Raw genomic sequence first — 16,016 nt, 5'->3', positions numbered from 1 at the left:
GAGTTGTTCTTTACTGTCTAAGTGCTCTCTGATGACACGTGTCTCAGGAATTGTCCAAAGTAGAAGCAAATCCCCATAGCAAACCTCTTCTACTCTGTGCAGTTCCCAAGACAAGCAGAGATGTCAGCAGAGAGCACTATGGCCAGACAGAAAAGAACAACTCAACTTCAGCACCTGATAATTATTGGAAGGATTAAGATTTTTTCATAGAAGTAATTTACAAATATGTTTAACTTTCTGGAGCCAGCTGATATATATATATATATATATATATATATATAAAAAAAAAAGTTTTTCCTGGAATACCCCTTTAAAGGGGTACTCTGCTGCTCACTGTTTGGAACAAAATGTTCCGAATGCTTAAAGCCGGCGCCTGGAGCTCGTGAGGTCATAGCCCTGCCCCTCATGATGTCACGCCCCGCCCCCTCAATGCAAGTCTATGGGAGGGGGCGTGACAACTCCCATAGACATGCATTGAGGGGGTGGGGTGCGACGTCATGAGGGGCGGGGTTATGACATCACGAGCTGCCAGCTCCAGCCTTCGGAACAGTTTGTTCCAAACGCTGTGCAGAGGAGTAACCCTTTAAGCATAGATATAATAGGTTTTTCTTCTATTACTATAGTACAGAGCGGTTCAATAAGAAATTATACACCTAGGATTTGTCCCTTGAGTGTCCTCTGGGGACCTCTGACCGCAATTGTTCAAGCCTCAGGAAAGACTAAAAAAAACACCTTTCAACTAAAGAATAGATATAAAATGCAGTTACATACACAGAACACTCGTGGGGGAGAAATAGTAGAAAATAAACTTTTAGTTGTTTTTACTTGGTCTGCACTCTGCCCCACCCCACCCCCTCAGCCCAACCCTATATAAATGATCAGGAAGCTGCTCAGGGCCCTTTCTTTTCTGGCAGCCTCCCAGTCTGACTGGGAGCACATGGTAAGTGAGCTATTACACCTTGTTCACACTGGTGTGGTGCTGTGCGGCGTCCATTGCTGCCGCGGCGCCTTATCTGTGGGGAGGCGCAGCCCTGGGACTGGTTTGAGTGGTATTGGGGCTGCTCTGCCAGTGGGTCATTCCCCCTTTGGACATTGGTGTTGCGGCGGTGGGGGTCGCCACCCGGTGCTACGCCATTTTATGCTAGGGACATTAGGGACTTACTCTAAATAGGTGGCCTTGACGTGGCGAGTGGGCTTGTAATTTTTTATCTAAATGTATACAACCAGTTAGTTTTTGAGTTTATGCTGAGAAGCAATTAGATCAAAATACAAATTGTGGAAATGCGACAATGTCTGTTTTCTGTACTTGAATTCAGTAGAAAATAAACCCTGGCAAGTGAATCCATCCCTGGGGGGAGCACAGTTGATTTTAGGTGTAATTTGAAGCTTCTGGACCCAAAATATAAAATTTGTAGTAAGGCCCCCACCTGCCATATAACATTTGTGACACTGGTGTTTACTCATTTGGTAGAACGAGTATTGGGCCCCCTTAGGCACCCGTTCCCAGGTGTGACCGCTACCTCTGCACTCGCCATAACTACAACCCTGCGACTAATATAACATTGCTTGTTCCATGAGAGTAAAATGGTGACATGTTATTTCTTCTAGCTTCACCTCGATTATGCAGGAGAGTATAAGAGCCAATCCAGCCATGGTCACCAGACTGAGAGCCACATTCCTGAAGGTAAGAGCCTGCACCCCTTGCAGTACATAATATCTACCCACAGGTGGAGCCATTGTTTTAACTAATCCTATAACAGTAATGATTTCAGAAGTGAGAAGCTGCTCTCATGAATTATTCACTTAGTCCTTGACACAATATTTTCTGCCCCTTTTGTCTACAATTAGTCAATCTCCTCTTCACAAAGTCACTCATTTTTCTGTTGCATGAGAAAAAATGGTGGTAAGGCGCAAAGTCACATCATTTCCGCAGTGGTTTTTGCACTGACTGGGAATGTGTGATCTGCAGTCCAATATTTTTTTTACACCCTTTTGTCTTGCTTTACAGCTGGCATCTGCCCTTGACTTACCCTTATTGCGTATCAACCAGGCCAACAGCCCTGATCTCCTGAGCGTCTCTCAGTATTACTCTGGAGAGTTGGTCTCCTATGTCAGGAAGGTAAGTTATCAAACCAGCCCGTTCGTTTAATTCAAGCAACTAAATCGTCTCAAAGGGGTATTCCAGGGAAAAACTTTTTTTTATTATATATATATCAACTGGCTCCAGAAAGTTAAACAGATTTGTAAATTACTTCCATGAAAAAATCTTAATACTTCCAATAATTATCAGCTGCTGAAGTTGAGTTGTTCTTTTCTGTCTGGCAACAGTGCTCTCTGCTGACATCTCTGCTTATCTCGGGAACTGCACAGAGTAGAAGAGGTTTGCTATGGGGATTTGCTTCTACTCTGGGCGGTTCCCGAGACACGTGTCATCAGAGAGCACTTAGACAGAAAAGAACAACTCAACTTCAGAAGCTCATAAGTACTGAAAGGATTAAGATTTTTTAATAGAAGTAATTTACAATTCTGTTTAACTATCTGGAGCCGGTTGATATATATATAAAAAATAAATAAAAAAATAAATGTGTTTTTGCCTGGATAACCCCTTTTTAAGAGCCCTTTCACATAAGGCTTATACAATGTGGGTTTGCGCACTGAAAATCTTCAATGGATTACAGCACCGGCTGAGAGGATGAGATTTTAACAGATTTTAATCTCATGTTGCAGGGAAAAAATCTGCACAGAATTGTAATCCACATCATGTCAGTTTATGTTGCCGATGCAAAATGTATTGTTGCAGAAGTTGTAGATTGGCAGCAAAAAAATGTTATTTCCTCAATTTACATTGAGATGTGGATTTAATATGTAGTCACATAACAATCCCTATTTTGTTATAAAGATGTGTTTAGACCATAAGCTGATTAAAAATTGTCCTCCTTCTGGGACCTCCAGTGATCATTAAAGGGGGACTCTGGTGGGAAACTTTTTTTTTTTTTCGTAGCTGGTTCCAGAGAGTTTAACAGATTTGTAAATGACTTCTATTAAAAAATCTTCATCCTTCCATTACTTATCAGCTGCTGTATACTACAGAGGAAGTTAAGTTGTTCTTTTCTGGCTGACCAGAGTGCTCTCTGCTGACACCTCTGTCTGTGTCAGGAACTGTCCAGAGCAGGAGCAAATACCCATAGCAAACCTCTCCTGCTCGGGACAGTTCCTGACATGGACAGAGGTGGCAGCAGAGAGCACTGTGGTCAGACTGTAAAGAACTTCAAAATGAAAAGAACTTTCTCTTCTCTGTAGTATACAGCAACTGATAAGTCCTGGAAGGATTAAGATTTTTTAATTGAAGTAATTTACAAATCTGTTTAACTTTCTGGCACCAGTTAATAAAAAGAACAGTGTTCCACTGGAGTACCCCTTTTAAAGGAGTATTCTCCTGCTCAGCGTTTGTAACAAACTGTTCTGAACGCTGGAGCCGGTGCCGGGAGCGCGTGACTTCATAGCCCTGCCCCCTTATGCTGTCACGCCCCGCCCTGCCCCCTCAATGCAAGTCTATGGGAGGGGGCGTGACATCCGTCACGCCCCCTCCCATAGACTTGCATTGAGGGGGAGGGGCGTGACGGCATGAGGGAGCCGGGGCTATGACTTCACGAGCTCCCGGCTCCAGCGTTCAGAACAGTTTGTTACAAACGCTGAGCAGCGGAGTACTCCTTTAAACAGTCTCCAGTCACATCAATGGGTCCTCTGTGTAATATAGGACAGATTCTCCTGAGCAAAAAAATGCTCTGTATAACCACCTTCTGATCTGACCAAAAAATGAGGTTTCTGATCAGAAGACCCCCGCTACCCCACTTCTATTATCTCAGAGTTCTCCGGTGTATTTGAAATGGACATTTAAAACTGGACTAGGCAGCTAGGCCTTGATACCGCGCCACACACACTCACACACACACTCACACACACACTCTCACACACACACACTCACACACACTCTCACACACACACTCTCACACACACTCTCACACACACTCTCACACACACTCTCACACACACTCTCACACACACTCTCACACACACACTCACACACACTCTCACACACACTCTCACACACACACTCACACACACTCTCACTCACACTCTCACTCACACTCTCACTCACACACACACTCTCACACACACTCACTCACACACACACACACTCGCACACACACACTCGCGCACACACACACTCGCGCACACACACACTCGCGCACACACACACTCTCACACACACTCTCACACACACACTCTCACACACACACACTCTCACACACACACACTCTCACACACACACACTCTCACACACACACACTCTCACACACACACACTCACTCACACACACACTCTCACACACACTCACACACACACACTCACACACACACACTCTCACACACACACACTCTCACACACACACACACTCTCACACACACACACTCACTCACTCACACACACACACACTCTCACACACACTCACACACACACACTCACACACACACACTCTCACACACTCTCACACACTCTCACACACTCACACACACACACTCTCACACACACTCACACACACTCTCACACACACTCACACACACACTCTCTCACACACACACTCACTCTCATACACACTCTCATACACACACACACTCCCACACACACTCTCACACACACACACTCACACACTCCCACACACACTCTCACACACACACACTCACACACTCACTCCTGCATCAATGAATACGTTTTATGCATTATTTCCACAGGTTCTTCAGATCATTCCGGAGAGCATGTTCACATCTCTTGCTAAAATTATCAAGCTTCAAACCCACGATATAATAGAAGTACCCACTCGCCTCGACAAGGATAAACTAAGAGACTATGCTCAGCTCGGGGGCAGATATGAGGTGAGTTGTGAGTCTACAATGGACTTATAATTAAAGGAGTAGTCCAATCCTGAAAAACTTATCCCAAAGTATCAGATCGCTGAGGGGTTCCGACCGCTGGGGCCCCCCTGCGATCTCCTGTACGGGAACCCGGCAGCGCGGGGGAAGGGGGCGTGTTGAGCACCGCACGAAGCGGCGGCTGACACGCCCCCTCAATACAGCGCTATGGCAGAGTCAGAGATTGCCGAAGGCAGCGCTCTGGATAGAGTTGTATTGAGGGGGCGTGTCAGCCGCCGCTTCGTGCGGTGCTCAACACGCCCCCTTCCCGCGGGCTGCCGATCTGAATCTTATCCCCTATCCCTAGGATACGGAATAAGTTTTTCAGCACTGGATATCTCCTTTAAAGTGTAACTCTTCTTTCAAAAAACGTTCACGATTTCATAGAAACAATGGGAGATCTGGGTACTGAGACTTTTGTCAATCACGAAAATGAACAGCTGAGTGCCCATCTCTTCTTGATTCCTGGAGACGAGGCTTTTAGATTTTCCGTATTGTCCGTTTTCAGCAAAACCCCTACAGATCTAAACCTCTGTCTCCATGAGGCTAAAAACGAACGCAAAGTATACCGTAATTAAAAAAAAAAACTATAAAAAAAAGGACAGTACTCACCACATGGCGTTTTGTTTAGTTTTTTGGAAAATAGGACATTTTTTTAATCTTGTGTTCCTCCTCAGGTGGCCAGGCTGACTCATGCCATCTCCATCTTTACTGAAGGAATCCTCATGATGAAGACCACCCTGGTTGGAATAATCAAGGTATGTAGAGAAAAACCGTCCCGATGGGGAAGTGTAGTGAATCAGTGATATATACACCTGCTGTCCCCCTGCTTTGTATGGTCACATTGCAGCTTGGAGCCTGTTTTAGGGGGGGGGGGCAAAGATGACTGTCATTACTGTGCACCTATAAAGAGCAAAATCGGAGCCTGGCCTGATATCTTCCTGCGATAAATCATCTGGCTCCAGAAAGTTAAACAGATTTGTAGATTACTTCTATTAAAAAAAATATTTATCAATAATTATCAGCAGCTGAAGTTGAGTTGTTGTTTTCTGTCTGGCAACAGTGCTCTCTGCTGACATCTCTTCCTGTCTCAGGAACTGCACAGAGTAGAAGAGGTTTGCTATTGGGAGTTGCTTCTACTCTGGAGAGTTCCCGAGACACGTGTCATCAGTGAGCACTTAGACAGAAAATAACAACTCCAGCAGCTCATAAGTACTGAAAGGATTAAAGGGGTACTCCAGTGAAAACCTTTTTTCTTTTAAATCAACTGGTGGCAGAAAGTTAACCATATTTGTAAATTACTTCTATTAAAAAATCTTAATCCTTCCTGTACTTATTAGCTGCTGAATACTACAGAGGAAATTCTTTTCTTTTTGGAATGCTCTCCGATGACATCACGAGCACAGTTCTCTCTGCTGACGTTATTATTATAATAATAATAATAACGCTTTATTTATTGTTGTCCTTAGTGGGATTTGAACCCAAGTCCCCAGCACTGCAAGGCAGCAGTGCTAACCACTGAGCCACCATGCTGCCCTTAGCATACATCTGCTATGCATGGTTGCTAAAATGGACAGAGATGTCAGCAGAGAGCACTGTGCTCGTGATGTCATCAGTGTTCCAAAAAGAAAGGAATTTCCTCTGTAGCATTCAGCAGCCAATAAGTACTGGAAGGATTAAGATTTTTTAATAGCAGTAATTTACAAATCTGTTTAACTTTCTGGAGCCAGTTGATATAGATATATAAGTTTTTTCCCTGGATAACCCCTTTAAGAGTTTAGTAATTTTAGGATTGTTTTTTTTTTTTTTTCAGGTGGATCCTAAGCAGCTTCTGGAAGACGGGATACGGAAGGAGCTGGTGAGACGCGTGGCATTAGCGTTACACAAAGGTCTTATCTTCAACCCCAGAGCAAAGGTACTTACTGTATATAAAGCTGGCCATACATTTCATAGCTTTTGGTTAGCTTCTGTTTCTAAATGGAGGGAGAAGAGAAGGCCACTACCAGACTTCTGACAGAAGTTTATTGAATATGTTGAAATCCAACATGGCGGCCATGTTCTTCCATGACATCTGCCATTAGAGGAGAGTCCAGAAACCCTCCTCACATGTCAGGCTGCATTCACACCACGTTTTTGCAATACAGTTCCCGTATCAGGTTTTAGATGAAAAACGTATTCCTCAAAACTGTATCAAAACGTGTGTACAAATTATAACCCGTATACGGTTTGAAAAATGATGTCCGGTTGCATCCGTTTTTTAAAGAAAAAAACACATACGTTTTTAACTTTTCACTCCATTATGAATAAAGTTTCACTTGTTTGATTGAAATTCCAAGAAAAAAAACTGTGCAAAGTCAAAAACTGTATGATGCAAACCAGATGGAACCGGACGCACATATGGTTCTCTATGGTTCCCATTGACTCCCATGTTAAAAAAAACAAAAAAAAAATGTATATGGTTTCAATACGTTTTTTTTACCCGGACCAAAAATCGTGGTAGGCTACGGTTTTGGATACAGGTATAAACTGGACAAAGTCGTACTAGACGCAAAACGGATGCAACCGGATGCATCTTTTGGCATACGGTTTTCAATGGAGAGTCAGTGCATACGGTTTTCAATACGGTTCCATATGGTTTTCAAATTGAAAACGTATACGGGAACTCTATTACAAAAATGGGGTGTGAACCCAGCCTTAGAGGGTTTGGTACATTTTAGGGTCAGCTTTACCTTGCCTGACCCTACATCACTATACTGCAGTCCATAGGTCATCTGAGAGGCTGGGAACTCTTGATCTAAGCTTAGAGTTGGATACAATTGTATCAAACCTTCATCTCTGAGAAGTATAAGAATTTCGATTGGTTCCGTTCACTAACATCAAGAATTGATCTTAAAAATGGTTATAGAAATACATTTAGAAATTTGCCGAACGTTTCATAATGCAGAGATGAAGCTTTATTTGAACAAAACCTAAAACCATTTTATTCAGATAAACATAGTCTCTGCATAATGAAATGTTATGCAACATAATCATAAACACGTGTATCTGCATCTCTGTTTGCTGTCACTGGATAGAAACTTAGGGGGTTGTCTGGTCAGAACAGATTTTAGTCTAATGCAGTGTTTCCCAACCAGGGTGCCTCCAGCTGTTGCAAAACTACAACTCCCAGCATGCCCAGACAGCCGGAGGCTGTCTGGGCATGCTGGGAGTTGTAGTTTTGCAACAGCTGGAGGCACACTGGTTGGGAAAGACTGCTCTAGAGCTACAATGAGGCTGGGAGTTGTAGTTTTGCAACAGCTGGAGGCACACTGGTTGGGAAAGACTTGTCTGGTCAGAACAGATTTTAGTCTAATGCAGTGTTTCCCAACCAGGGTGCCTCCAGCTGTTGCAAAGCTACAATGAGACTGGGAGTTGTAGTTTTGCAACAGCTGGAGGCACACTGGTTGGGAAAGACTGCTCTAGAGCTACAATGAGGCTCCTCTAGAGCTACAATGAGACTGGGAGTTGTAGTTTTGCAACAGCTGGAGGCACCCTGGTTTGGAAAGGCTTGTCTGGTCAGAACAGATTTTAGTCTAATGCAGTGTTTCCCAACCAGGATGCCTCCAGCTGTTGCAAAGCTACAATGAGACTGGGAGTTGTAGTTTTGCAACAGCTGGAGGCACCCTGGTTGGGAAACACTGGTCTAATATAAACAGTGAATATTTCCATTCACCTACTCCAAGCTGAGTTTCTTAAATGGGTACTCCGCCCTAGACATCTTATCCTCTCTGCTCTGTGTGTAATGACGGGCGATACAGGGGCCAGAGCATCATGACATCACGATACGCCCCTTTAAAGCAAGTCTGTGGGAGTGGGCGTGACGGCCGCCACGCCCCCTCCCATAGACTTATATTGAGGGGGCGGGCCGTGACATCACGAGGGGTGGAGCCATGACATCACTAGTTTCTGGCCCCTGTATTGCCCGTCATTACGCACAGAGCGAGTTTGCTCTGTGCAGTAATGACAGCGGGGTGCCGCAGCCGAGATCCCGGGGGTCCCCAGCGGCGGGACCCTGCGATCAGACATCTTATCCCCTATCCTTTGGATAGGGAATAAGATGTCTAGGGGCGGAGTACCCCTTTAACCTGTAGATAAATATTTAATCAAAGTATTTTATAGAGTTACAAAACCGTTCTTTGTGCAGTATTCTATGTTATGTGGCGTCAGATTCAGATGTTGGAGTCGTGTATTATAGTCGGTCTGTATCCCCCTGTGGAGTCTGGTGAGATTATGTTTGTCTTCTCTGTTAATCTAGCCCAGCGAGCTGCTGCCGAAGCTTAAGGAAATGGCGGCCACCATGGATGGATTTCACCGCTCCTTTGAATACATTCAGGACTATGTCAGCATTTATGGCCTGAAAATTTGGCAGGAAGAAGTGTCTCGTATTGTGAACTATAACGTGGAACAAGAGTGCAATAACTTCCTCCGCACCAAGGTACAGTACTCCTGGCTACAGCTGTGATGCCTTTAAAGGGGTAGTCCAGTACTGAAATACTTATCCCCTATCATAAGGATAGGGGATAAGTTTCAGATTGCGGAGGGTCCGACCTCTGGGGCCCCCATGCGATCTCCTGTACGGAGCCCCTGCTCACTGGCCAGATAGTGGGTGTCGACCCCCGCACGAAGCCGCGGCCGACACGCCCCCTCAATACATCGCTATGGCAGAGCCGGAGATTGCCGAAGGCATCGCTCCGGCTCTGCCATAGATTTGTATTGAGGGGGCATGTCAGCCGCAGCTTCGTGCGGTGGTCAACACGCCCCCTTCCCGCGGGCTGCCGGGGCCCCGTACAGGAGATCGCGGGGGGCCCCAGCGGTCTGACCCCCCGCGATCTGAAACTTATCCCCTATCCTTAGGATAGGGGATAAGTTTTTCAGCACTGGATATCTCCTTTAAGTCTTTGAGGGGATTACACAGTGTAAACATACATTCTGTATTAGATCTGTGGTCATCTGGCTTGTGTTAGTCCATCACTAGTTCCCCGTTGCAAAATATTCTGACCCTTCAGAAGGCTGGAAGTAGAATCTGATTGCTGGTGGCCTGATTGCCGCGATCTCCGTGCAGCACCCGTATTCTATGCGGGGCTGCATCTCCAGTTTCGGAAACCTCTTTGTTTCCGGGACTGGAGACATGATGTCACGCCCCCTCTCAAAGACATGAATGGAGGGGGCCTGGCGTGACATCATGAAGGGGGCGTGACGTCACGTCTCCAGTCCCGGAAACAAAGAGGTTTCCGAGACTGGTGACACAGCCCCGCTTAGAATGCGGGTGCTGCACAGAGATCGCAGGGGGTCCCTTTGGATAGGGGATAAGATGTATTTGGCCAAAATACCCCTTTAAAGGGGTACTCTACTGGAAAACATATTTTTTTTAAATTAACTGGTGCCAGAAAGTTAAACAGACTTGTAAATTACTTCTATTAAAAAATCTTCATCCTTCCAGTACGTATCAGCTGCTTTTATGATCCACATGAAGTTCTTATCTTTTTGAGTTTCGTTTCTGCCTGACCACAGTGCTCTCTGCTGACACCTCTGTCCATGTCAGGAACTGTCCAGAGCTGGAGAGGTTTTCTATGGGCATTTGCTCCTACTATGGACAGTTCCTGAAATGGACAGAGGTGTCAGCAGAGAGCACTGTGGTCAGGCAAGGAACTTCCTGTGGATCATACAGCAGCTGATAAGTACTGGAAGGATTAAGATTTTTTTAATAGAAGTAATTTACAAATCTTTATACTTTCCGGCACTAGTTGGTTTACAAAAAAAAAAAAAAATGTTTTCCAGTGGAGTACCCCCTTGAATCTGCTTTTCTGCTGCCCCCTTGTCCATACAATGTTTTCTCTGAACCCATGTAACCCAATGACTTGTTCTTTCTTTCAGATTCAGGATTGGCAGAGCATGTACCAGTCCACACACATCCCCATTCCAAAGTTTCCTCCTGTAGACGAGTCTGTGACATTCATTGGCCGGCTGTGTCGTGAAATCTTGAGAATAACCGATCCCAAGTAAGTCAGAAGTATGGCGTCATAGGAGTTTGTAAACTGATATCAGATAAGTTTGTATGTGATATCAGAAGCGGAGTTCTCTTTTATTCCATACATGGGTGCACATCAATCTTATGGGACTTCCCCAGCTCTTCCATATTGACACAAACCCTTGTCAGGACATATTTAAAGGGGTATGCTGACTGAAGTTATGCCCTATTCTCAGTACAGCGCTTGGCAATCTCCATCGGCCTTGTAAACCTGCTGCTCCTTTCAAAACAAAGGAGTCAGGGAGCCATTCTGGAGATCGCAGAGGTGCCCAGCAGTCAGACCCACAACAATCTCATAATTATCGCCTATTCTTTGGATAGTGCTGAAATATTTATTTAACCTCCTTGGTGTAAGCAGTGTACGTTTCTGATTATGTAGCTAAATCAAAGGGAAGTACAGATACAATATGTACGGTGGGCTTAGTGCTGAGACCCCCTACCGATCATGACAACGAGCGGGTAAAAGAGCTCAGTAATGCACTTCACTCCTCGATCTCTGTCCTCCAGCCCCATTATAAGTCTATAGGCCCAAGAAACTGGACAGAGATTGCTGCAAGCTTGGTAGTGGATGGCCCTACTGTGCACTTATTCCTGGTTGTTCAAATTGATCAAAATTACACATTCTATTTAAAGCTATATACACCTTTTTTCTGTGCACTCAACTTCTAGTGTCCTGCTAATATTCCGTCTTGTCCGTACATATTAGGGTAACTTGTTACATAAACCAGATGAACACCTGGTACGACACAAGAACTCACCAAGAGGTGATCAACAACCATCTCTTCTCTGAGATCCAAGACTCTCTGGGGACATTTGGATTAAATGGCCTGGACAGGTTACTGTGCTTCATGATTGTGAAAGAACTCCAGGTAAAGAGAAAACATTTTTTTGAGCCTTTCAATGGAACAGTGTGAATGCTTCCTATTATTCTCTGCTATCAGAAATTTCAACCTGGAGGAGCAAGCTGTGAAGTTGCTCAGTAGTTTGAATGTAAGAAAGTCCAGAAAATACCCTGCGCCCACGGTCATTCACTTATATCTCAGATATACCACCTCTATCCATGCTGTTTTGGAAACCCAGTTGTGTGTATGTATATATATATATATATATATATATATATATATATATATATATATATATATATATCTCATATATATATATCATATATATATAAAATTCCAATGGCGCAGCACTCCAATAAAAAGTGTAGGTTTATTCACACATATCTCATTACAGCAACGTTTTTGCTCCTATGGAGCCATTTTCAAGCCTGAGGCTTGAAAATGGCTCCATAGGAGCAGAAACGTTGCTGTAATGAGAGATGTGTGAATAAACCTACACTTTTTATTGGAGTGCTGTGCCATTGGAATTTTTTATTTAACTGAAACCCTGATCAGGTTTTTGGACGCTGGCACCAGTATTTGTGGAACAGAGCTGTGCTGCAATTTTTTCCAATTTTTCTAATATAGATAGATAGATATAATATGCAACATTACGTAACCCAGACTCTGCATAATTTCTTTCTCCAGAACTTCCTCCGGTTTTATCAGAGGGTCATTCTGAAGGATAAAACTGCTCAAGAACCACTCAGAGCCTTGCAGAAAGTGGTCAGCCCAATAAAGGGGATTATAGGTAAGTGCCGAGACATCCAGCCCAGAGTTCTGTCAAATTAGAAGGGGTATTCCGGCCGTCATGCCCCCTCCCATAGACATGAATGGAGGGGGTGTGGAGTGACGTCACTAGGGGGCATGGCCGTGACGTCACGTCCCCTTCTCAATGGCAGCACCCAGCACAGAATACCGGGGGCTGAACCGAGATCGCGGGGGTCCCCAGCAGCGGGACCCCTACGATCATACATCTTATCCCCAATCCTTTGAATAGGGGATAAGATGTGTAAAGTTGGAATACCACTGAAAACCCGATGGTTTCCATACACTTTTTAGATAGCTGTGGGCAGGACAAACCATTCCATACCCTCTGGGCAGCAGATTATCTATAGCAGGGAGAAAGGATTGGTGGTTAGGCTGACTTTCATCTAATGTGTACAGACATGCCAAGGGAATGTTCACACAGCAAATAAAGAGGCCTCTTCATCCTCGAAATCCAATGATTTTAAGCATGGTATTTTATATAGATTTTGCATGCAGATCTGCTTTAAAAACCATGTGAAAATGAATTGGCTTCAAAACAGATTGAAAAGCTCCCATTGATTATAGTGGGAAATATTCACACCAAGTGACGCGCTCTGAAAAGTGACTTTATTTTTGGCTCTGAAAAACCCATGTTGCTATTTTGAGTAAAGAATTAATTATTAAGATTTTTTAGAATTGTGTGCATGGAAAAAGCCATTTCCTGTTGAAGTCAGTTGGGGGATGGGGGGGTTCAGTTGTCATGTTAAAAAGGTTCCAATTTGGACAGAATAAAAGCATAGATTCCACATTCATTTCAGAACAAGTTTTGATTGATTGGAAGGCACAGCACAACCTGGCCCAAATACATAGTACAGGGTTAGATATGATTGTTTGCAGGGGCATAGCTATAGGGGGCGGCAGAAGTAACATTGATACTAGGCGTATTATGACTGAGGAGGCCCGGATATCCCTTGCTATGTAAAAAGACTCCACTGTTTAAAATTGCAAAATAAGATGTGGGGCTCTTGATATATTTAGCACTGGAGCCTAAAAGCCTCTGAGTACCGTATATACTCGAGTATAAGCCGAGTTTTTCAGCACGATTTTTCGTGCTGAAAACACCCCCCTTGGCTTATACTCGAGTGAACTCTCCGCCCTCAGTAGTCTTCAACCTGCGGACCTCCAGGTGATTAAAAACTACAACTCCCAGCATGCCCGGACAGCCATCGGCTGTCAGGGCATGCTGGAAGTTGTAGTTTTGAAACATCTGGAGGTCCGCAGGTTGAAGACCACTGCCCGGGCCTTCTTCATCATCCAGTCCCCCCTCCCCCTTTAGCTTTGTACTCACCTCCGCTCGGCGGGACGTTCGGGTGAGCTGGTCCGGGCCATCTGTGCTGCAGGACCGTCCGGTGGGGAGGGATAGCCCGGAACGACTATCCCTCCCCACCGGACGGTCCTGCAGCACAGATGGCCTGGACCAGCTCACCCGAACGTACCGCCGAGCGGAGGTGAGTACAAAACTAAAGTGGGGAGGGGGGGGGGGCTGGATGAGGACGAAGGCCCGGGCAGTGGTCTTCAACCTGCGGACCTCCAGATGTTTCAAAACTACAACTCCCAGCATGCCCGGACAGCCGATGGCTGTCCGGGCATGCTGGGAGTTGTAGTTTTGGAACATCTGGAGGGCCGCAGGTTGAAGACAACTGTTAAATCAGACATTGACAAGCAGTGATGATGAAGGGGGTGGTGTGGGATGATGACAGGGTAATGATGAAGGGGGGGATGATGACAGGGTAATGATGAAGGGGGGGATGATGACAGGGTAATGATGAAGGGGGGGATGATGACAGGGTAATGATGAAGGGGGGGATGATGACAGGGTAATGATGAAGGGGGGATGATGACAGGGTAATGATGAAGGGGGGGATGATGACAGGGTAATGATGAAGGGGGGATGATGACAGGGTAATGATGAAGGGGGGATGATGACAGGGTAATGATGAAGGGGGATGATGACAGGGTAATGATGAAGGGGGGATGATGACAGGGTAATGATGAAGGGGGGATGATGACAGGGTAATGATGAAGAGGGGGGGTGATAGGTGATGATGACAGGGTGATGATGAGGGTGTTAATGACGGGGGTCTGGATAATGACAGGGGGGATGATGTATTTCCCACCCTAGGCTTATAGTTGAGTCAATAACTTTTCCTGGGTTTTTGGGGTGAAATTAGGGGCCTCGGCTTATATTCGGGTCGGCTTATACTCGAGTATATACAGTATTTGCCCAGTGCAAACCTAAATAACTGCATGGAAAATGATGTCGGGAGGCCCTCACCATAATTCAGGTAATAGCAAATCTTTATTCTTATTATACGTGTATTAAAAGAACAGCACGGCCAGGTACAGACACAGCAGACCGGGCTCCATAACTACAGCTGTTTCACACCGCCATGGAGTTTCATAAGGTTACGTTGTCTGTGTGACGGAGGTTAATAACATCCTAGGTCACGTGATCCAGGTGAGAAGCGTGTACAGACAAAGGTGATACCACAATCCATTAAAAACAGAAAACCTCAATGCAAAAAAGCTGTTGCAAAATGAAGAAGGTGTTCAAATGAACAAACTCAGATCAGATCTATCATTCAAACCTAGATTACCTAATGCTCCCATTCGGATAATCCAACGTGCTTCCTGCTGAAGTAGTTGCTTGCTTATGTCTGTCTATGCCTTCCATTGCATTAACTCTCTCAATGCCGCACATTTTTAAACAGTTAAGATCGTTATTATGTGTGTCTTCTAAATGTGCAATAAATCGAGGGGCACCTTTCTTTGTCTTCAGAGAATAAACGTGTTCTCTAAATCGAGTATGTAGAGCACGTATGGTGCAACCAATATAAAAACGTTTGCATGGGCAGTAGATGGCATAGACTAGGTAAGGTAGTATGACAACAGATACAATCTTTCAAGTTAATTGTGATTCCTCCCAGATTTAGGGTTTTACCACTAAACATAAAGGGCCACCTCGAGCAAGATCCACACTTAAAATTCCCTTTTGGAGTAGCTTTATCCAGCCATGTTTTTCCAACATCTTTGTTGGAAAATGTACTGCGGATTACTCGACTAAATTTTGACATTTTTTAAAAAGAGATTAAAGGTTATAGCAAATCTTTATTCTTATTATACGTGTATTAAAAGAACAGCACGGCCAGGTACAGACACAGCAGACCGGGCTCCATAACTACTAACTATTAACATACTGTTAATTTCATTAAGATCTGGTTCATTCTGAATGATGGGACTGAAACAGAACAAAAAAGTAAATACATTCTTGCCTCTGTCGATATGGAG

General features: G+C 44.6%; 1 protein-coding gene across 2 annotated transcripts in view; it reads left to right on the top strand.

The window, feature by feature from the left end:
• Nucleotides 1–16,016, top strand: part of WASHC5 (WASH complex subunit 5) — a 78,593-nt gene that overhangs the window by 43,102 nt on the left and 19,475 nt on the right. For both annotated transcript variants that reach the window (XM_056522740.1, XM_056522741.1), the window contains exons 14-22: nucleotides 1,609–1,684; nucleotides 2,009–2,119; nucleotides 4,794–4,934; nucleotides 5,648–5,728; nucleotides 6,784–6,885; nucleotides 9,265–9,444; nucleotides 10,884–11,008; nucleotides 11,744–11,906; nucleotides 12,567–12,669. In XM_056522740.1, coding sequence (XP_056378715.1) covers nucleotides 1,609–1,684; nucleotides 2,009–2,119; nucleotides 4,794–4,934; nucleotides 5,648–5,728; nucleotides 6,784–6,885; nucleotides 9,265–9,444; nucleotides 10,884–11,008; nucleotides 11,744–11,906; nucleotides 12,567–12,669 — 1,082 coding nt within the window. The remainder of the gene's footprint in view (nucleotides 1–1,608; nucleotides 1,685–2,008; nucleotides 2,120–4,793; nucleotides 4,935–5,647; nucleotides 5,729–6,783; nucleotides 6,886–9,264; nucleotides 9,445–10,883; nucleotides 11,009–11,743; nucleotides 11,907–12,566; nucleotides 12,670–16,016) is intronic.

Source organism: Hyla sarda, chromosome 5, assembly GCF_029499605.1.
Source record: "Hyla sarda isolate aHylSar1 chromosome 5, aHylSar1.hap1, whole genome shotgun sequence".
Taxonomy (NCBI): domain Eukaryota; kingdom Metazoa; phylum Chordata; class Amphibia; order Anura; family Hylidae; genus Hyla; species Hyla sarda.
Note: the sequence above shows the minus strand (reverse complement) of the source record. Positions and strands in the feature narration are given on the sequence as shown.